Source organism: Telmatherina bonti (assembly GCF_933228915.1).
Source record: "Telmatherina bonti genome assembly, chromosome: 17".
Classification (NCBI taxonomy): Eukaryota; Metazoa; Chordata; class Actinopteri; order Atheriniformes; family Telmatherinidae; genus Telmatherina; species Telmatherina bonti.
The window spans coordinates 18,219,631-18,241,735 of record NC_136615.1 but is presented as its reverse complement, the minus strand read 5'-3'; the positions used below and the strand labels follow the sequence as shown (position 1 = coordinate 18,241,735).

Below are 22,105 nucleotides of genomic sequence, written 5' to 3'. Positions count from 1 at the left end.
CTGGTAGAAAGAGGGAGGGAATGAAGGACGCCGGTTGCTTTGGACTCCCAAGAGTTAGTTGCTACTGAGCTTTTCCGTCATCCCCCTCTACGCTTTTCGTACATCACATTTTCACAACTCCTCCTTTCAAGCTCACAACTCTGCCTCTCCTCCCCGATTCCATCTGTCTTCCCCCTCTCTTTCACCAATTCCCCCCCTTTTCTCCCACCCACCTCTTTCCTCTCACTGTCTTTCGCACACACGTTGGCATGCACGTTACCACCGAGCTGGGTCAGGAGCCGGGACTGCAGCAGCAGCAGCACAGACAACAAACCGGACAAGGACAAGAAAAGAAACACTGACACATCTTAAAAAAAACGCACAGGAAACCAAAAAGCACTGGAATAGCCTCCACACATGCTCCAGTGTTTTCATGAGTGGATAAACTGTGCTTTTCTTCGCCGCACTCTGGGGCACACAAAAATCACAGCACATACACACAGACTCAGTCAAAAACGCAAGCACAGATGCCGGTGTCTAAGGTAATATATATTACCTTTTTTATAGTATTGTATTGAGACCAAAGGCTTCTTTTAAAGGGACTTTTGCTGCTTTTCTGAAAAAGAGGTTGGATTTATCAAGTGTACATGGATGTTAAATTTGATTTTCTAATCTTTACATGTGATGTTATTTTACTGTTTTGGAGTTACGTATGTTTTAAGCACATTTTACTTGTGTCCTGTGAGGGTTGTCATATTTGATCCTAAGAGGTTTTAAGGGAAATCTTGAAATTAGCAACCGGATATTTCTGTCTCTGTCTTTTGTTTCCAACGTTTTTCCGATTTATTTTTAATTCATTCTTTTGCACATGTAGTTTTAAGGGGGAGAGGGGCTAACAGCTGCTTTTATGCTTTAAATGAATCCATGTCTTTGTCATTAGAGAACATGTAAAACCTTCATTCCTTTTTGCAGCTCACGTGTCTTTTCTTCCCACAGTAACTAGCGTTGAAGTGTCACATACTGTATGAAACTGTCTTTGAACTGTTTTGTCTGTGATGGATAGTTGTTGACTTGAGCAAAGTGTGAAGAGACAGCAGAGGTGTGTTCTTTCTTTCAGTGTCAAATATTCCTTGTCACACAGAGAAAAGGCAGAAAAGCCCTGCTCCTGACAAGAATTTTAGCCTCAGGTGACAGAGAGATTAGAGAGCGGATGTGGATCAGATAGTATAATGAGGTTCAGTTAGCCACCGTGGTGTAATTGTTTCTCTAAAACAGTTTGAATAATAGCTTCATATAAGGCTTACCTTATATTTGCAACATATTTGAAACAGATGTCACATGGGACCTTTCAAAGAAATTTTTATTTATCAGTCTAGCAAAATGTATTTAAGCAACACAAGAGACCAAAACTTTGTAGTAAGTTGTAACATCTGTATGACTCCCAGGTAAAGGAGGAGGTCCTGGCTGTGGTCAGCACAGGTCTGAGTCCAACTCAGAGCCTGCTTTTGCAGAGGAATTACTGTTGTGGTATTCTATCTTCACTTTCTTCATCTTTGATCTGCCGTGAACCCAGCCTTCTTATCTTTGTTTAGGTAATCTATAAAAACTTCTTTTGTTTTGGTTCCAGTTAAGAAACAACTTTGTCTCAGTTTGAACATGCCAGCCGTCTGAAAGTTAGACTTTGGAACTAGTACCGACTTGTAGCCCTGCCCTGTTACTGAATGCTCCCCTAAAGGGGCTGACTGAGTTTCTTTTGTATTTAATGTGCCCTGAGATGACTTTTAGTAAATGTACAGATCACACTGAATTGAAGTGATTCAACAATTTCAAAAAAGTAACATTGTGGACAGATACTTCTTGAACTACGCTGCAATAAATTGCTTTTGCGGTACTTTTTAATAATTTTGATCTTGGTCACAGACTGTACATGAAAGTTGAATCACTGTGACATCACCCACTGGTTAATGGACGAGGGTTTTAAAGCCTTAAGTGTGGCCGTCACAGCCTCAAGCCATGGAGTCAGATTTGATGGGCAATCTGTGAGAACCACAGAGCATGAAGCACTTCCATTTGGCGCTGTATTGACCACAGCATTGATCCTTTACTCAAAGCAGTGACAGGCTTTATTATTTTTGCTGCTAAGTTTGGATTTTTGACAATGATCCATTGAGATTAATCTGCTTTTACTGTCTGCCTCAAGATTTAATTCAAGAAAGGTTTTTGGCACTTCCACTTCCAGACACAGAGGTTGTCACTGGATCGAAATGTCATTCAACAATTAAGTGTTTATTCTTATGCACATATGGTAACTTTTAAAGTAAAATATGTCTTTAATATTTAATTTATGAACTGAATTAGAATCATAATCAGAAAAACTTTTATTGTCATTATCTGTGAACACAATTCAGACTAGGAACGTGTCTGTGATAAGGTGCAACATAAAAAAGTAACATATATATATATGTTACTTATATATATATATATATATATATATATATATATATATATATATATATATATATATATATATATATATGTATATATATATATATATATATATATATATATATATATATATATATATATATATATATATATATATATATATATATATATATATATGCAGATATGTAAAGTAGCATCCGAACAAACTGGCAGTGCAATAGATGAAGTGACGTGAGATGACTTATTTAAGTGACTGGAGTTATAAAGTGTCCATAAAGTGTCCCGCTTCCAGTATTGCTGCATTAGACACACTAGTTTAATTTGTTTACTCATTATGGGGAAATGAGTACTCTATGTTGGGAAATGTTAGCTTTGGTAAGTTTGCAAAAACATTTGCATGTATAGAAAAGTAATATCTCCATTATGTCTATAAAAGGTTGACAGTAGCCTAGCCTAGATGAAGATTGGCTGAGCTCTTCCAGTTAATCTTGATGGTTAAATAATTTCATCATATTTTTTCATCAAGACTCAAACAAAAAAAAGGTCCATTCACATCATTCATGTCTAATACAATGAGGCAGGCAATGAGTCAGAGCAGTTGTTGAGTCCAAACATATCCATTTAAATTCAACAAAAGAGTGTGTAGAGACAAACAATGGCACAATACATATCAATCAGTTACAGCTATGCTACTGTAACATCCTATGTACTATTTGCTACTGTGTAAAATAGTACAGAAGTGTGACACTTTGGATTGTTTTGTGGCACAAAGACCTTTGATTTTTATTTAAATACATAATTAAGAGTTTCAGGCACTGTACAATAAGACATGTATTATTATGTCCGATAATGACCAGAGAAATGTATTTAAGGTGCATAGTTAGTTTGTTAAAACAGATTAAAATGACAGAGAGGAGGAATTCATGAAAGTGTTGCCAACCTCATTATAGACTGGCTGCTGTGGGGGTGTGAGCTCAGCAGCTATAGAAATTAAAAGGAAGTTTTTGCAATATGACATAATTCCTGTTTTACATGGGGTTATTCTATGAGTGCAGCTGCATTATGTGTATGTTTTCATGCTACATGCATTTGTTTCTGTGTTTACACTGGCTATGTGTCTATTGTGTTCTTTGTGCATCCTGTGGGACTTTGCTGTAGTGCCTTAATGTCTTCACAAAGAAGTGCAGGGTGGGGGGGGGGGGGGGGACTGGAGTTAATAGAGGCACAAATTGAGACGATACGTGCACACATACGTTGAACAATATTTGCAGGCAAACACGTGCAATTATAGAGAACATTACGGAGCAGTTAGTTTGTCCGGGGTGGACATACACGCCACATGTTTCTCTCCTCTTTCATTGCTTGTTAGTCTCTTCTCATTATCTCTGTCTCCTCCCCCTTCTCCCTCTCTCCTCTTCCTTCTCACTTGTTTGTGCAGCTTGGGAGTCTACCTTCTTTGCCTCTTGGGCATTCTCTCTCTATCTCTCTCTCTGAGTCTCTTTCCGTATCTCTGCACAGTTCAGTTGGCCTTGCCCGCACTGACAGAATCACACATACCAGCTCAGCTAGCCAGCCACAAACACTCATACACCAGCTTGACAGCGGAAGTAGGCCACTTTTATGGGGATGTGTGGAGAGCCTCTATCTGTCTTTAGTGGATTGTGACCTAGAACTGCTTCCTCTTGCCAGGTAGGGGTTTTTAATACTCTCACTTTATTTTGAATTCATTCTGAGCATCATTCCTGTTTTGCGAGAAATCTACACAATAGTCTCAGGAAAATAGACTGAAGGAAAAAGAAGATTTTATAGGATTCGTGCAGTTATTTAGAGTTGCTGTGATGGTTGCACTGCTGGAAGGCAAGGAGTGGTTTAAAAATGGACAGAGGAAGGAGAAAGAAGAATCTGAGATGAGAAGAAAGATAGGAAAAAGCAATAAAGGCCCATTTATCACTGGGCATCCTTATGACAGACTCATATGAAAAGTGTTTGTCATTGCTGTGTGCTGCAACTTCTGCGCCTTGTGGTTTGCTATTGGTTCAATTTTTTCTCATTTTCTGTCATTGTTTTCCTATTTTTTATTTGCCTGCACTTCAGCCCCTCATCCCTTTATCCTCTTCCAGCTTTAATAACTCTTCAGCATCATTGTCCTTTTAACGTCAGCTCCCTCTCAATAAAACAGAGTTATGGGCAGTATTTTATTTTTCAGCAAGAGACTTATATTTCAGTCATACCTGGATGACTATGTGCCAATGACTTTCCCTTCCACATGTTTGGGGAGTTGTACTGTGAGGAAAGAAGGGCAGACTGAGAAAGGAGGATGATAGGAAGATGGCCATTAAGAAGACGTACTCTAAACCATGTAAGAGCCAAGCTGAAAGTGATACAAACATGAGGAGAGAGCAAACCGAGGGACCACAAGGGAAAAACAACAGGAAGCACACTGAGAAAATTGCTTTTCGCTTTTTCCTCATTAGGTGAGTTGTGGGGTTATTCTCCTCTTAGATGGAAAAAGCAAGTAAGAGAGAATTAGCTGCAGGGTTTGCGGTTTGTGCTGGTGCCTGTTGATATCCAGCTAGATGATCAATACGTTGAGTAAATGGTTGTTTGAGCTGGAATTGAATTTACATTAAACTGGTGTAAAGGTGTTAAATGTAGAAGGTTTTAATCTAGATAAAGAGAGTTTGCAGAAACAAATCTCTCCTTTCTTCCTCAGTCTTACCGTTGTATGAGATCAATAGTAAACAGTGTTGGTTGCCCATCTCTGGATATGTGTACACATACAAACACACATGAATGTGACTTATCAGCTGGTTTCACGGTTCCTGGCTTCAACAAATTATGTTCTGTATTTCACAAGCTAGAAAGGTTTGATATTAGCTTTTTTTTACCGATATCCGATTAACCGATTTTGTCCAACTCGTAATTTCTGAAACCGATATCAACCGATACTGATATTTTTGGAGCAAGTTGTGCTAAACAAACAAAAATATCTGGAAAACTTTACATGAAATCTCTTATATTTTGTCATTTTAAGTTAGAGGAGACTTCAATAAAGAGTTTGACATTTAATATGTGCATGATGTGTAAAAGTTATAACAATAAAAAAGTAAAAAACGATACAGATCATTTCCGATATTGCATTTCAATGTTAACATCGGACATCTCTTCTTATAACCTCAGAAACAGTGTCACACACATTACAACCTTCACTCAGACATGCTGAAAGACAGAAACAAATGATGACGACAGCTTTGTTTTGAACAAGTAGTTTAAATTATGAAATAAACATAACAGCAAAACAACAAAAGCAAACAAAATTGAAAGATCACACGAAAATAAAAAAAAAACAAACAAAAAAAAAAAAAACAAGCAATCTATGTGTTCGAAAAGCAGTAGGAGGAAATACAAAACTTATGACTTATAAAATCTTTATCACACAAACATCAGTCCAGAGGACATCACTTTCACCTAGATCATTTCAAGGAGACTTTCCTCAACCAAAGCCGAGCCTAAAATCCTCCTATTAAAAAGTAATGACTTGCATTATGCTTCTCGTTGCCACATGGGAGGCAAATCCTGACAATGTGACTGTTTAAACTGATTTATGCCCCCACAAGTGCGCACACACTTCCCTTCCTCGCTTTCTGTGAAGGCCTTTCCAGTCCTCCTCAGTGGTCACATTGTCTTCAGCTGCCTGGCGTCATGGGGCAAGCTACGTCAATGACATTTTGTCTCTGAATCCTCAGCTCCTATCAATAAAGGCTTTGCAAACCAACCCCATCTTTTTTGCCCTCTCTGGCTCTCATGGACTGTGCCTGGTTTCTGTGATTCTTCCAAAGATCTGTAGGCTTTGCAGTGAGTCTTGCTATTCTTAAACTGATTTGATTACAATACAGTGACTAGGCACGGGTTCCTGTCCAGTCTCTCATAAAATATGTAATAGCTATATTGGGCCACAGGGCATATAGGGCGTATAATTGTTAGAGGATTATGCTTTTAAGTCAGACTGGATTTTGTGTTGATTACAAGTCTGAGCAGAGCCTGTATGTGTTGATGATGTTTCTATCGTGGTACTATGATTGTCTTAAGGATGCAAACAGGTAGTGAGAAAATCTTTTTGACACAGAAGCTGACAAAAAAGTCAAAAATTAAAAAAACAAGAAGTAGAAGTGAGCAATAAACATGCCTGTTTAAAGCTTTAATTAAACATGATTAGGTATTTAAATTGTAGCTGGAGCTTAGTTTGTGCATCTTGTCCATCACTGTTCACACTCTCCGGACCTTTACAGACTTTTTATTCAATAATTCACATAAATGAAATTAATTAACATTAAAGTAAGAAATGATGAACACCACACAATTTAGATTGACAATGAAATTTAAACAAAATTTCCAGTCATTTTAGTAAAAGTTTTTCTTGTGACTTATGCCACTTATGTTTTATGTTTGATTAATTATTCATTTTACCCAGGCTTTTAGGCATTTACTCTGCATTAGGTTACACCTGAAGTCACATTAAGAGCCCTGCGCTTGCAGAACATCAGCTTTTAGTCATTAAAGTAAGTAGAAAAACCTTTATTTTAAAGATTAAATGACAATTTATTAGAGAAACAATTGTGTAATATTTTGTCTGTATTTTCTTAATCTTTTCAAGCCATCAACTACACAACTTATGTGAGAAGAATTCACATTTCATTATAAAATGATTAAATAAAATCCCATCTTTTATCATCACTAAATTACAGTACTTAAACACAAAAACACCTGGAAGTACACCTCATAGGTTTTATTTCATTTTATTTTATTTAACAGTGACATTGTATTTGAACATAGTTACCTAAAATTGTAGATACCATGCAAATAGTGTTTTTAGCTTAGGCTAATTCTCTTATTATTCTTCTTTGATCAACTATTCCCACTAATCTTATGAAAGTATAACGAGAGAAACTTATGCTGATTAATTGACATCTCCAGGACTGAAGTCTTTGCTGGTTCCAAAGGATCCTGCAGTTCTGAAGATGTGGTACTGGGAGGACGTACTTAAATTGTATATCCATATTATTATGACTATTAAAACATACTTTAAGCTTTATTTGTTTTTATTTTTGTTTCTTCACAATGCTGTCTAACACACTTGAAAATAAATCTGCAGTCACATTTGAATACTAGAGCTGTATTGACAGATATTTTTGCCTGTGCCAGCCATATCGATGCAATCGTCTCTAGAGTCATTCAGTATTCAGAGTTCTATGTTCCGGTGTGCACCTCTTTGATCTGCTCTACCTTTTACATTTGCTCCTTTGCTCCTCTTTTCATGGTCTGGTTTTCTTTCCTTTCAGTCTGATCACAGCTACAGATAAGTAACTATTACCATCTCATCAGTCTGGGTAAAATCGAGGGCAGGAGAGGCTGGTGCATTGCAGTGCTTATAATAGGGCCATTCAGAGATCGATCACTTCTATGGTTGGGGCCTTTAAAGAGGGCTTGGTGTTACACAAAGCAATAATAGCTCTTAAATATTCAGGCCTTTCTTTGATCAGTACAGCACATTTCAAAACAGTCCTAATATATATTTAGAAGACCCTCATATAGACACCTGAGGAGCGTCAAATAGAATGCTTCCTATTAGCAGCAAACAGCTGGATTGTTATCATATTAAAGACTGCATGAGGCACATGCACATCTCCCCCCACACTAGACAGAACATGTGATTGGAGGAATGTGGAAAATAAATCATGTACGTGTAAGTGTGTGTGAGTTTATGTAACAACCTGTGACGTGGACTGGAACATATGATTTCACTTAAGGCAAATAAACAACTTGTGTGTATGACTATATTTGGTGGAAAATAACATGGTTCACAAACAAGTTTGCTGTCGCTCTTTAGGGAGATAACAGTAGCATCACATCCCCAAGGGGTTGGCAATAACAGTTTTCCAAAGAATCAAGCTTGCAGGTTCTGGCAGTGACTTTGGTCTAAATGTTTTCTTATGATGGTGTAAGTATCACAGGACACAGGAGGAGTGTGTGCTTCTTCCGACCAGGGACCATGAATAATTCGCTGAATCTTCTTTATTCCCAAGATAGATTTATAAATTAGATTTGCTGTTTTTGTTCAAGTTTTTTTTTCCCTACAAGATAAAATCTGCTCGCAGTTTGACTTTGCTGCTGCTGTGTTATGTAAAAGGAAGTAAGATCAGGATCTTTGGTCCAGTCGTAACTGGTTTAACCTTAGACTTCAGGGTTAAGACAGTGGTTCACTTCTGTTTGCTACAGCTATAAATGTTAAACATGACTGACAGTAGATAAATAAAAGTTGTTTAACTAGTGCTTAACTAAAAGTATTAAACATATGATTATTAATAAGAATGAATAATTTTGATGTGGCTGTAGCCCAGCAGAAAGAGGAGTTGTCTATCATCTGGAAGGTTGAGGGATTGATTCCAGACTTCTCCTGACAACATCTTAGGCAAAACACTGAACCCTTGGCCCCCAATGTGTCTGTCGGGGTATGAGTGTGTGTGAATGGATGAATGTGAGGGTGCTTTGAGTGGTCAACATAACTGGAACAGCGCTGTATTAGTACAGTCCATTTACCATTAATTATCATCATAAATATTAGAATTATCAATCAGGGCGCTGTAATGGACTGGTGACCTGTCCAGGGTGTAACCTGCCTCTCACCTGCTAATTGCTGGGGTCGGCTTCAGCTTCCCCGTGTCCCTGAATTGAAGTAAGCGGTATAGAAAACGACTGAATGAACGCATTATCAATTAGAATAATCATTAATATAATCATTTTACTCAATGATTAATAAAGTGCTTTTGATCCCAAATATGTAAAGATGAAATACTTTTAAATAATATTTTGAAATTGTATTGTATACTTATATTTGATTAAGCATAAATGATAATGATAAAATCTAAATTTTCTGTCTCACAAACAACAAAACAACACAACAAAATCTTGATGTATCCTAGATTGATGGATGTGACCTCAATGCAACAAACTAATTGATAATTTCAAATAAGAAGAAGGTGCTGTGTCTCTCAGCATTATCACCGTGTTGATATGATGAATTCTGGAACAAAATAAGTTAGCTTGTTTTAGCTCATTTTTAATTTTTTTTCATCACAGTGTTCATTTGATATTTTTCCTCTGGGCTATATAAACATCCTCGGCAGAAATCAGTGGGATCACGCTGTGTAAAACAGAGTTAAAGCAACTCATGAAGGCTGATGGTTTGGATTTACACCAATTAGGTGGAGTTACAGAGAACCACCAGTGAGTCTGTGGGAAGAAAAGAGAAGAATCAGTGACAGGGAGTGGCAATGAAGACAGATCAGGTCCTCTTGTTTATTTCTGGACAGCACTTGATGCAAATGATTTGGACTTATTGAACTTGTAGATGGCTTTGGCAAGTCTAATATCAGGTACATCAAACCACTAACTGTCATTTATTAGACTAAGTAGGATAAAGCAGAGGGTGACTTTAATGCTCTTTAATATCATGCATAACCTAAAAAGAAGAAGGACACAGGAAATTAGAGGAACGAAGGAAGGAGAAGGAGAGAGATACAGATGAAAGATGACACTTTGTAATTGAGGAGTGGGAAGGGTTTGGGGAAGCTATAATGACAAAGTTCATAGGTACACCTTTAGCTTTTGGAGAACACACAACACAGCTGCTCCCCTGGGATGGGTCTCCTGTCGCTATGGTAACCATGGGACAGAGGTCACATGATTATCCCTGGGTGACAGAATGCAGGAAATAATGTCAAGGCTGTTTTCCCTCTGCAGCCCATTTAGCTTTAAAAATAAACCTATGTGGAATTCCCTTTGTGCACCAAGGGAAAAGACAGATCTGCATATACAACGTTTCTTTTCTGGGTTTTGGTTTGCGTTTCTTTTTTCTAAACTAAAACGAAATTAAGCTCAACAGATCCAAATTTAGGAAATATGATGTGCCCCAGAAGCTGCCATCAAGCTTGCAGTAAAGTCAACATTTTATATACATTACTAGTTAGGGTCTGAAGTTTAGGAAAAGAAAAATACACAACATTTCAGTTAAATAAAATATGTAGACCACATATTGTTTTTAGTTTTCTTCACATTTAGGCATAAACCTGGTACTACTCATTATTTCTTCAGAGTTTTCGGCCCAAAACATGCTTCTTGTCAGGGCTAAGAGGAAGCCAGGACCCAGCCTTAATCTGTACCAGGTAAACCAGCACATTTAGGTAACTTTCCTTAACTCAGTTTAAAGACACATTACTCAACTTTCTGACCTTAAAAATCCATGTTCTGGATGCATTTAAAAGCACAGTGACATCTGTTAAGTGCATTTTTGAAGACATCACTGCCTAGCGTCACGAGACTAAAAAGCCCCACCATACAACTTTTTAATCTGATGACGCTGCGTAACATTGCAGCCATGTACCGTTGCAGCCGTGTTATGTTGCAGCTTCACACTGCTGCAGCCGTGTACTGTTGCAGCTGTATACTGCTGCAGCTACGCACTGTTGCAACCGTGTACTGCTGCAACTGCATACCCTTACCGCCATTTGCCATTGCAGCTGCATACTGTGATAGCTGCGTTCTGTTGCAGCTGTATACTGTCATAGCCGCGTACCTTTATAACCATGTACTGTTGTAGCTGCGTTCCGTTGCAGCCGTGTAACGTGACTGTAGAAAAGTAAACCTGGTGATAATGAAAACCTGGAATGGAGTCAAAGACACCATGTAGTTGTATGAGTAAGAAAATTAATCAATGGCAGAGGTTAAAAAAATGAAAATGAAAAAATGTTATTAAAGCAAGATGCTCTATACCACATAGTTAACTAAAAACCACAAAACTGAAGCTGACAAAAAAAGAAGAAAAAAACTATTGGAAAGTTGCTGTGAATACAACAGAAATAGAAATGTAACCACAACAACATCAGGTAAATCGGTAATATCTAGGTCACACTTCTCATATTAATACTCCAGTATATTTTCTCTAAAACAACGCCTGCCTTTTAGACTTTTTGGAAGAACCTGAAAATCCTATTTAGAAAGGAAAAAGGGCTAACAAGTTTAATCAGCAATAATAAGAATATCTGAAAGAAGACGATTAAATAAAAATAAATTCTGATAACTGAATTGAATATGAAGTTGGAACAGAGATCAAAAAATAAACAACATGCATGTATGTCAGTGGCTACAAACTAAATGACACTTATTCAGCACTTCAGTAACACATTTTTTATATTCTACATAAATGCAATAAAAATAAGAAAACAACCAAAAAGCAAACAATATGTTGCACACGTAAATGCTAATTAGTGTGTAATTCTTATTAGTTATTGCTAAATATATACAAAGGCAGCCTTTAAAAGTTATTTATTCAAAATGAATCAGTGGATTCATCCTGTTTGCAGGCAGTCTTGTGGTTCATATCTGTCTTTGTTTAAATAATCCAGAAAGTCCCTACTCCCCAACAAACATTTCTAAGCAGGAGTTAAAGCTGCTCCTTTGAAGGATCGGTTAAGAATCAACTAAGTTTTAGATTAGTTCCAATCATCCCTCTTGCTACTGGTATAATTAAAAGCAGAATAAGATAAAACTAGGATGTATTTAAACCAAGACTGTGCAAGTGAGTTAAGTCAGCTGCAACATGCATTTTAGTCTAGGTTTAACATTAAAGTATGGAACCAGCCTAAAAACCGGTCCCACATGTCTTCTGTGTTATTATTGGTGTAATGTTGCATCTGCATACTGAAGGTTCATGGAAATGTCAGTAATTATGATGATATTCCACAAGTCAGTGAACTGTGATCTGATTGTAAACTAGAAATCAAAAAAATGAAAAGGCTTGCAAATACCACAAATGTCTGGGATAAATGGTGATATTAATCAGTTCAACAGCAATTTAGGCCCTTTATATTCTGCCATATGCTTATGTAATGGAGCAAATAGAAAAATCAGATGACGGCCAAAGTTGAATTTCACGGTACTCTTAAGTAGTTGCTATTTTAGTTTGGGGTAAAATCATGGACTTAGTAGACTTTTGTCTTACATAAAAAAAAACTTTATCCCACTGCATAATTACATAAGTCAGAAGTACCTCAGTTTTGTTTGCTTCTCTGAATGTTTTCTTGTTCATTGCCAGATTTGGTCCAAAAAAATCTCTATAATGTGTCTCTATGTATGGAATAACAATAAGTGAAATGTCTTGGGGATTATTTACTCATGTCGGGCAAATGTCAGTGTCAGCATGGCTGGCTTCAGTCATTAAATGTAACGAATGGCACGATGTCTAACCTTATCCATCAAGGTCACAGCTCATGGAGTTGCAGCATAATTCTTCCTCTTTGTTGTTGTTTGTTCTTCTGACCATGTTGTGTGCTAATCTCATCTCCCCTCCTCTCACCCTCTGCCACTTACTCATCTCATTTCTGTGTCACTGCCATTCACCAACTCTCCTTCCTCCCTTCTGCTTGTCTTATCCACTTTTTCTCCCCCAGCTATTCACTCTCTTACCCTCCAACCAGCCTCTCTGCCGTATTACTGCTGCTTTTGTTTCCTGGTTTAATTGAGGCAGTGGCAGATAATGTACTCTGTTCAATCGCTGGTGACTTTGAGCAAGCCTTTCATTGAAAATGCACAAACATGAATACATGCATAGACACAAAGCACTGTTACACCCCACATGGCCCATTGCACTTTAGCTTGCTTCTATTCATTTACTGTATCTTCAGAAAAAGACATGAGGACGGGTTTATTCTTTTCACCGAGTTCATGTGAAGTTGCTTTGTGTTGTTTGTGTTTGCATGTGGTGTGTACTCTGGAGAGTATATGAGAATAAACAAGGGTATCTGACAGGACAGGTGGCTCCATTGTGTCTCCAACCATGTCCTCAATAGAGAGGGGTCTGTCTGTGTATAACGGAGAAAGCAAGATAGGGTCAAAAAGGCACACAGGCAAAATCCCACATGATGGTTGCTTGTATATGAACTTGTGTTGAGTGACATATCATTTGAAGCCAAACTATGACAAAACCATCAATTTACTATCAGATTCAGCAAATAACTATTCTGACATGGACCAACATAAAAGAGGAGAGGAAAAGTAAGGAGGGAATGAAAGGGATAAAAAAAAAAAAAAAAAAAACCATCAAGGCTTTACTTTCACTTTCCCCATGGCTACTTTTCTGAAAGTTCATTTCATTCTAAAAATATCTCTCAAATATAGAGAGAAGCATTGATGTCCTGGTTGTAACACTACTCTGAGCCATTTATGCAGGAACACTGCCTTGAGGCGGTTTATATATCCATAAGAGTCATGTTTGTTTTATAGTGCCCTGCATCAGTGTACTCACTTCAAGGGGCTACTCAGTGGCTACATTATTAAATCAAACAGACAACAGCAGAACAAAAGAGCAGAAGGTCTGCCGTGGCTTATTTGTGGCCAGTCTTACTCCTTATAAACACTTTGTCAAGACCTTCTGGAGACTCACCTAAATGAAACATGTCACACCAGGAAGTTTTCCTTGCTAAATGAACAGGTTCATTGCCCAAACGAACAGGTTTATTGCCCAGTTTTGTTTGCCATAACCAAACCAGTGTTGGTTTCTAAATTCTAAATTATAACTATTAAGTGAGAGGGCAACAGAGAAGACAAAGATGTCGTCTAGAACTCCTGAAAAATGCAAACTATAGTCTCAAAGATGAAGCTAAATGAGTTTGAATGAAAGAAAAACAGCAACACACAACTACCTTCCTACTTACACAAAAGTGTCTTTGTTACTCAGTAGGCAAAGAAAATCATGTGTCTTCTTAACTAATGCACCAAATGAGAGCCACTTTGCTGCTAGGAGTGGAAAGAAAACCCATTCCAGAATGATTTAACACCCTGAGGATTTGAATAGAGCTATGGTTAAGGTGCCTCTCATTCCCCTTCACTCTTCTCTACAAATAAGACGATGTTATTATAAGGTCCCAAACCCAGATTCTGTAATCCCTCTATCTGCATCCATGAAGGTCACATATTGAGTTGGTGAAAGGGCATGGTACCCACTTATGCAAATCTTTAGCCTGATTTGTAAGCGAATGTATCCTGCTCTTAATATTGTGACTGATGCAGAAGGGATTGGATCCTCTCTGTTTGATACGTACATCCAGGAGTTTTTTTGTTATCAAAAGCAAAATTTAAAACCTTTTTGTTTGGGGCGCAGGACTGGATCAGCCACAGTTTTATTCAGGAATCAGTAGACACAAGTTTAAAGAAAGATTTTTTTTTTTTTGCTAATGCCAAATAAAAATGGGAAGAAAATTTGTTGCATAATAGTATGCAATATACAGGTTGGACGTTTAGAGGGGGCTACAACTTGGCAAGTGGTATTTGGAGTGGACTATTTTGAGCTTCCAAAGTATGCAAACAGCTTGTGAAATATCATGAGAGCTGCCTGAGAAGGGGCAACATTATCTCCAATTAAAGCAAAGCATCTTGTGACTGCAGCTCGTCATTGTGGGTTAACTTGTCCGGCACAATGAGGCCCTTCACAAGACTCCTTGCAGACCAAAAGAACGCAGAACTGATATTATAAACGTGGCTGAGAGCTTGTGATTTCACAAATGTTCACGGCAGTATTTTTAATAATACCGTCAAAGAATAGCTTTTTCTTTTATTTGTGGAACTTCCTGTGATGAAACTCAAATATTTTAAAACGCCCTCAACCAACTTTTTCTGTCGTGTTTTTCAGTCACTTCACTGATAAAATTGGTGCCTCAGCTCTGTATAAAATCTTAGTGCGTGCCTTCTGGTTTTTAAGTGCTTGGAGCACCATTAGTGCATGCTACATAGCTCTGTTGTTCATAATATTGCCTGTGAATGTGACAGTCCAGAGCTGAAAAAGTTCATACAATAGCAATTGTTCAAATGGAGCATCGGGAGTATATATTTTTTCTGTCAAAACCAAACCCGATTCATTTAATTCTTCTTTAATTCAGCCTTACTTTTTCCAATTTTTGCAACCCATCTGTCAAATTTCAAAGGAACTCTATGGGTTTGACTGATGTTAGCTGTATCAAAATGCATTTGTAATGATCCATAGAGGACTCTGTGAGCTAGATTCCGATCTGAAGGAGGTTAAAGTAGCATTTTAAACTAGTAGATTTCAGGAGGTAATACATATAGACTGCTCTGGGCAAAGGGAAAGGACAGGCATTGGATTTTGCATTTGTTAAATGAGGGGAAAAAGGAAGTCTTGTAATAATGCAACAATTTGAGCTGAAGAAGAGTTTGAGCATAATATTTTCAAATGATTTGTGATACTCAGGAGGAGATGTGCAGAAATCAGAACATAGTCATACATTTTTAGAGGAGCTTTGTTTTCTTTTTTATTTTATTTTTCCAAAGTGTCTAAAGCCTTATTACCAGCTTAGTTTGAGTGAATCACTGCCTCATGCTCCAGTGTAGCACGGTAGCCAGCAGCATCAGAGAACAGAACAGTAATTTATAACAATATGAAGTCACTGGCTCTGATTATCACTGAGTGCTTTCTGCCATTTCTTTCTCCCCAAAATAGCTTGATAAGATGTCGTATTGCATGTCATGTTATGACACTGTGGAAGCTCAGCTTGAAGACTAGAATATCAAATTTGTTTTGCTTTTACTCTTTCCGTGACACCACGGGTGTATCCGGGATGTTTGTCTTCATCCCCTCCAGGCAGAGCTAGCAGGTCATGATAAGCTGCATGCTACCATCAGTCTCTTGGTCACGGCAGGACGATCATCACTTAAACTGACATTGTGACCTTCTCAAAGAGACATTAATTTTGTCTTGCTCGACCCTGACATTACAGTTCGATCTTATTGTGTAGCATGAAAGGCGTATTTCAAAACCAAATTCAGTCGCTGGATATTGATGGGCCACCATAAGTAAATTTACTCATGGCAGCAAAATGAATTTGAGTTGTTGTATATATACAGGCAGCATCCAATGGATCGGACATTTTCTTTACTCCCTCTGTCTTCTTTCTGTTGCTTCTCATAGATGTTGGAGCCTAAGGTGGATGCCCCTTCTTGTGAGCTGGGTGGAGTGGGAGATCGGGGAGGTGTATGCCTACACATGCCCACGCACAGCCCAGAAGGTGAAGACAGCAGCCTCTATCCTTCCAGCCCCTCAGAGCCCCGGACACTGGGGAGTCCTCACCCCTCAGAGCCACTCACCCCTTTAGATGATGTCTACATGCCCCTTGGAGGTCTGGTGGGATCTGAGGAGCGACACAAGGTGCCTCCCACACCACCTCCTTCCACGGAAGGGGAGGATTCCAAGAGTATAGAAGGACAAGAGATGGACATCTGGAAAGAGAGAAAGTACGAGGAAGACAAGATTGAAGAAGAGGGAGATGGATCCAGCAGAAAGAGCATGGGAAGTGAGGGAAGGGATAGAGATGGAGAAGATGAAGGAAAGAAAAATGAAGAGGAGGCCAACTTAAACCTGATAGTGTCAAACACCGACGAGGACAACACCTCAGAGCCGCCTGACACCAACGCCCCCCCGTCGTCCTCCTCATCCTCATTTGTCATCCCCGAGCTGCGGCTCGATCGCTCCTTCAGCGCCGACGCCCTCTCCTCGCCCAACACTGATGAAGAAGAGTATGACGAGGATGAGGATGAAGAGTCCGAGGATGAGGACGATGAAGATGACAGCGATGATGCTTACCTGCAGCGAAGTGATAGCAAGCGCCGCAGCATGGTGGAGGGTGCCACGTGCGAGAAGCATGGAGGAGGGGGGCTCAGCGTGCAGAACTCCCTCCGCCGGCGCACACACAGCGAGGGCAGCCTCCTGCAGGACCCCCGTCAAACCTGTTTCACCTCTGACAATGCCATCAACTGCCTGGAGGCCGGGGGGGCGCACCACAAGGGAGGCTGGACGCTTCCATCGCCCAAAACCCTGAAGAAAGAGCTGACCAAGAATGGAGGCTCCATGCATCAGCTGTGTATGCTGTTCTCTGGGAGGAAGGTAAGCTGCTTCACTGTTCTGCTTTATAGTTCTCTGTTTTTACCCCAACTTAATGGGAACTGCTCATGAACTACTGAAGAACTAGGTTGTGTAAAAATGGTGACACCAAGTGGTAAAACAGTGGAAGTACACATATACTCTTGTAGATAAAGGCAGGGGTGGCCAGCTCTGGTCCTCAAGGGCCACAATCCTGCAGGTTTTCCATGTATTTCTGTTCAAACACACCTGACTCAAAAGAATCAGCAGGACTTTATTGGCTGTTGGATATTTTTAATGGAAGCCAGGACAGGACAGTGACCCTCAAGGACCATCCCTGATACATCCCTGAACTAAGGTGTCCAAAGCACTATGCATACTGAGTAGATACATACATTTTAATGTTATCTCTGTTTAGCAACTTAAATTCTGTTGCAGGTGTAACGTGCAAAGACATTCAGTGGTGCATTCATGTGGTGCAGTACAGAGTGGTTAACATGCGACATGAGAGGTTTAAATGTTTGATAAGATGCATCTTTGTCACAGTGCATGCATTGTAGGATAATGGTGTTAAGATATTAATGCAAAAAGCTCTCTGTTTTCACTGCACTACATAGTCACATTGTTGACGATCTTAACACAGAATGCGTAGAACAAAGTCAAATTACTTGTGCATCATTAGTGGAATCCAAAGTAAAGGATCCAAATTTAAACTCAATCAGCACTTATCACAAAGCTTCATCTTGTTCTCTCAGTCAGCGACGCCGTCAACAATTCATAGCACAGTGCTGCATTGAAATGAGGACACTAAATAAAGATGCTAATTAACTAGTAATATGTCTATTTGTGATAATGTACATTTCAGTCCGTGTTTGCAGATGGACGGCGGTCTCATTTACCATAAATAGCATGGTCATTACGCTAATTTGATTGAACAAGATTATTCTTGCTTTACAATGTTCAGTTTTTTATTTGAAAAGTGGAAACAGATTAGAATATGTTTATAAAGACTTCACTGTTGCGGAGGGTTAATTTTATATTTATGCTTTTCCTGAGTTGCATATTTATTTGATTTGCAAAAATGAAAGAAAAATTAGGAAACCTCATTCTAAATTATTTCAATATATCTATATTCTCAAATGACAGAAGTGGTTTTGTGCTGCAACCACTCCAGCCAGTTGCCATGCAGGTGGTAATCGTTGTAACTGTCCAGCAGAGGGAAGCATACATCACATCATAGCAGTCCAACCGTCCCTCATTACTGTTTTCTCTTGGCTGTTGTTGAGAAATGAAATTTATGAAATCATACTGTGTCTTGTTTTCTCATTAGCTGTGCAGTAATACTCCTTAGGGTCTTCACGTTCTCGCTGGAATGCAAACAAATTATCAGCGCTGCGTTGACTTCTTCCACCTGCATTTATATGTCTTCAATATGATTTTATTTAACAAGCAGGGAAGGAGAGTGCAGCCAAACACAGAGAGAAAAAACACATAAAAGTGCAAGACAGTAATATAAGAGCTGAACTGGCTTCCAGCAGACTCCTTGACAGACGACTGACAGTAGTAATCAAGCATTTGTTCTATCATCATAGACTATCAGAAGTGCTGCCTCTCTTTATCTTCCTCCACATGTCTGTCAGCACGCTCGGCAGCCTTAAATGGCAGTGTGTGTGCTTAGTGCAGCAGAGGAATGCAGCAGACAGGACTGGAGCCTGTTGGTCTTGGCAGATTCAAGGGTAATTTTACTACCTATTGGCGTCATGGACACAGTTCCTTTCAGCCTTTTGTTTCCACTATTTAAAATGATTTGTCAGCAACCCCCCCTTACGTTCTTAAATCTTGTGACATATTGAGATGAGGTGATGCGTGAGTGTAAGTCTATGTGCTTGTGGATGACCCTTTACAAAGAAAAACTTTTTTAGGTCACCCATGTAGTGATTCCTGTGCTGACATGTGTGTAAAAAATAATGTTGTAATGTTGTGTTGAAAGCTTTTTTTTTTTTTCAGTTTGAAGACTTTGCAGTGGGAATTAATAAAATTTATTAGCTGCAATTTTATTCCAGTAAAAGTTGTCTCAGAGATTGGAAACAATATTCAAGAATGTTTTGATCATATGTTCTTTAAAAAAAGAAAAAAAAATCTGACCCAGTTAAGCACAAAATGACAACCTGCTGGTTTCTATTTAGAAAGGACCCAACTTTACTTGAAATTTTCAAAACATATTTTCAGTCAGTTACTTTATTTTGGCCTTTTCAATCATATAATAAATGTTTGACCGTTTTTGCGGGGGAATTACAAAGCATCAGTTGTTGTAAAACATTACTCATTAGTCTAGACTTGAATTTCTTTTTTACCAGTAACAATATCAGGAATCATGACTCAGTTAGCTGGTGGATAAGTCTGCCACTTCTTCAGTATCTGAAGCTTCTGCTGTCACCTAATTTATTGTCTTGCCAGGCAATGTTTACATGGCCTTTAAACAGCAGCAGCTTTGATTCTGCCCCTCTTTCTGCTCTGCTCTATTTCCTCTCACTTGATGTTTTTAGAGGCTTATCATGAAATGAAAGGAGAGCTAAAAGCAGTTAGAAAGGAGCTCATGAAGAGTAATGTCATATTGTTTGATTATGAGCTTTCTGTTTGCCTCTGCTTAAAGCTATTGCTGCTCCAAATCAGCGACAAAATTGTGTCAAATCAAGCATATATTTGATAAAAGTTATTAGTTCACAAAGAATTTCATTGCTGGAAATTACTCAGCACTGACATTTATAATATTTAGTGATATAATTACAATGTTGTCATATAGCAATATGTATTATTAACCCAAATCTTTAAGATAAACTCATCTGTGATATAGAACATATTCTGTATATTATAATGTTTTACTTAATAAAATTGACAATGCAATATATTGTTTTTAATGTTTGGAAAATAATTTGAAATCTGCCTTTTATTAATCTTTTAAATGCTCCAAACTGTTTCCAGAATAATGTGCTAAGTAACTGAAAACCACACTGGAAACGTTAAAATCTGATTTCTATTACAAGATGAGAAGACATGCCATAAATGGCAACACACACTAAACCCCTGCTTGTTGCTTCCAGTCAGATCATATATCCAAGATTTCGTCAAGGTGGATAAATCTTCAAAAAGCTTAATCTTTTACCAGACATCACACAGTCAGTTTCCTAGTTTCAGACGTTGTTGCAGCTGATTTGCGTGGATGAATCTGACCATGTGTTTTTTCTTCACCAGGCCAACCAAACATTTTGTTTATGGGGTTTAACTGCTTGTTTGAAATCTGGATAAATATCAGCTGTCTTTGCTGATGTTGAGGTTAGGGGGGCAGTTTTAATGTGTTTACTGATGGCTGTGATTACATTCCTACACTGTGTCAACGTTATACTGTGGCATAGAGAATTAAACCTTTGCTTTCTGCATTACTGATTCAGTGGTAACACCTTACTGGACTTTGTCAAAGCAAAACGAAATACACTCCGTCGTTTGACCTAAAGAATATTTAAGATCCGATCCTCATGCACAATTAGCCAGTCTGTTATTTCTGTGTTAAACAAACCTGGAGACTGCTGAATAAATTATTACTATATTATATAATATATAAAATAAATTATTAAACTTGAATCTTAGTAAAAAAAAAAATTCAGCCGAGTCAGGAACATGGAAAAATTAGTAAATAGAGCAAACAACCATACAAACAGTACATTAATTATGATTTTTTTTTTTGGGTTGACCTCTTAGGCTTGTTTTCGTATAAAAATGGACTTGATTATTATGTGGGTTGCTATAAGGGAACATTTATTTATCTAAAATGTATGGTTTGCCTTTTAAATCTACCGTTTCGAAGTGGAAAACATACATAAGGCTAAATACACACTGATGAGCTTCAAACAACATGCTTTTAGTGATGCAGCTTCGATGTGGTGTATCTCCTTTTACTTTGACCTCTAAATACTGCATTGTGATAAGCAGAGCAAACTCTAACAGGAACTTCAACTTGATGCTTTAGGCTCATGTCCAAAAAAAACCAAAAAAAACCTTTTGTTAATGTTATGTACTATATAGTCATCTTTAAAGGCCTGTTCAAAAAACTATTCAACATGTTAAGAAGGCCATCAGCTGCCTTCAAGGACAAGCCTTTTCATGCTAACCTTTCACCTTTTCTCAGGCCTTAAAGTGCATGGTTATCTAATTATAGCTAAAGGGTTATGGTATTCAATCGGTGTGGTACTTGTTGATATCAAAATAGTAAGCCTACCTCACATGGGTCAGTGCACATGACCAGAACTAAAAATAGTTTGTTTTCCTCTGAATAAACAACATTGGAGATTCATAGAAACACTTTGGGATACGTAGAATCAGTGAATGCCAATCTGCTTTCAAGAGTTTTGTCACCATATGAAATGGATACCACAGAGCTAATCACCATGAATCATCTGTCAGCACTGTGATTCATTAAGTTCACATGCAGGTAAACATGAGAGTTTTCTTTTATTTGACTGGACAATTACAAATTGGCCTGTGTGGGACAAAAGGGCTTCAGAGTTCAAATCCACGGAAAATACAGCCCAACTAGATACATCCAGCGAAATGCTAAACAAGTGACATGTAAATATTTACTGAGGGAACTGGACAAATGTTCAGACAAGTCAGTACAACATCCAATCACCAAACTAGTAACAA

General features: G+C 38.3%; 1 protein-coding gene across 1 annotated transcript in view; it reads left to right on the top strand.

Annotated features, from left to right (window-relative positions):
• Nucleotides 1-22,105, top strand: part of rgs3a (regulator of G protein signaling 3a) — a gene marked incomplete at its 5' end in the record, with an annotated part of 94,529 nt that overhangs the window by 43,007 nt on the left and 29,417 nt on the right. The window contains one exon of the mRNA XM_079257094.1: nt 16,460-17,431. Coding sequence (XP_079113220.1) covers nt 16,460-17,431 — 972 coding nt within the window. The remainder of the gene's footprint in view (nt 1-16,459; nt 17,432-22,105) is intronic.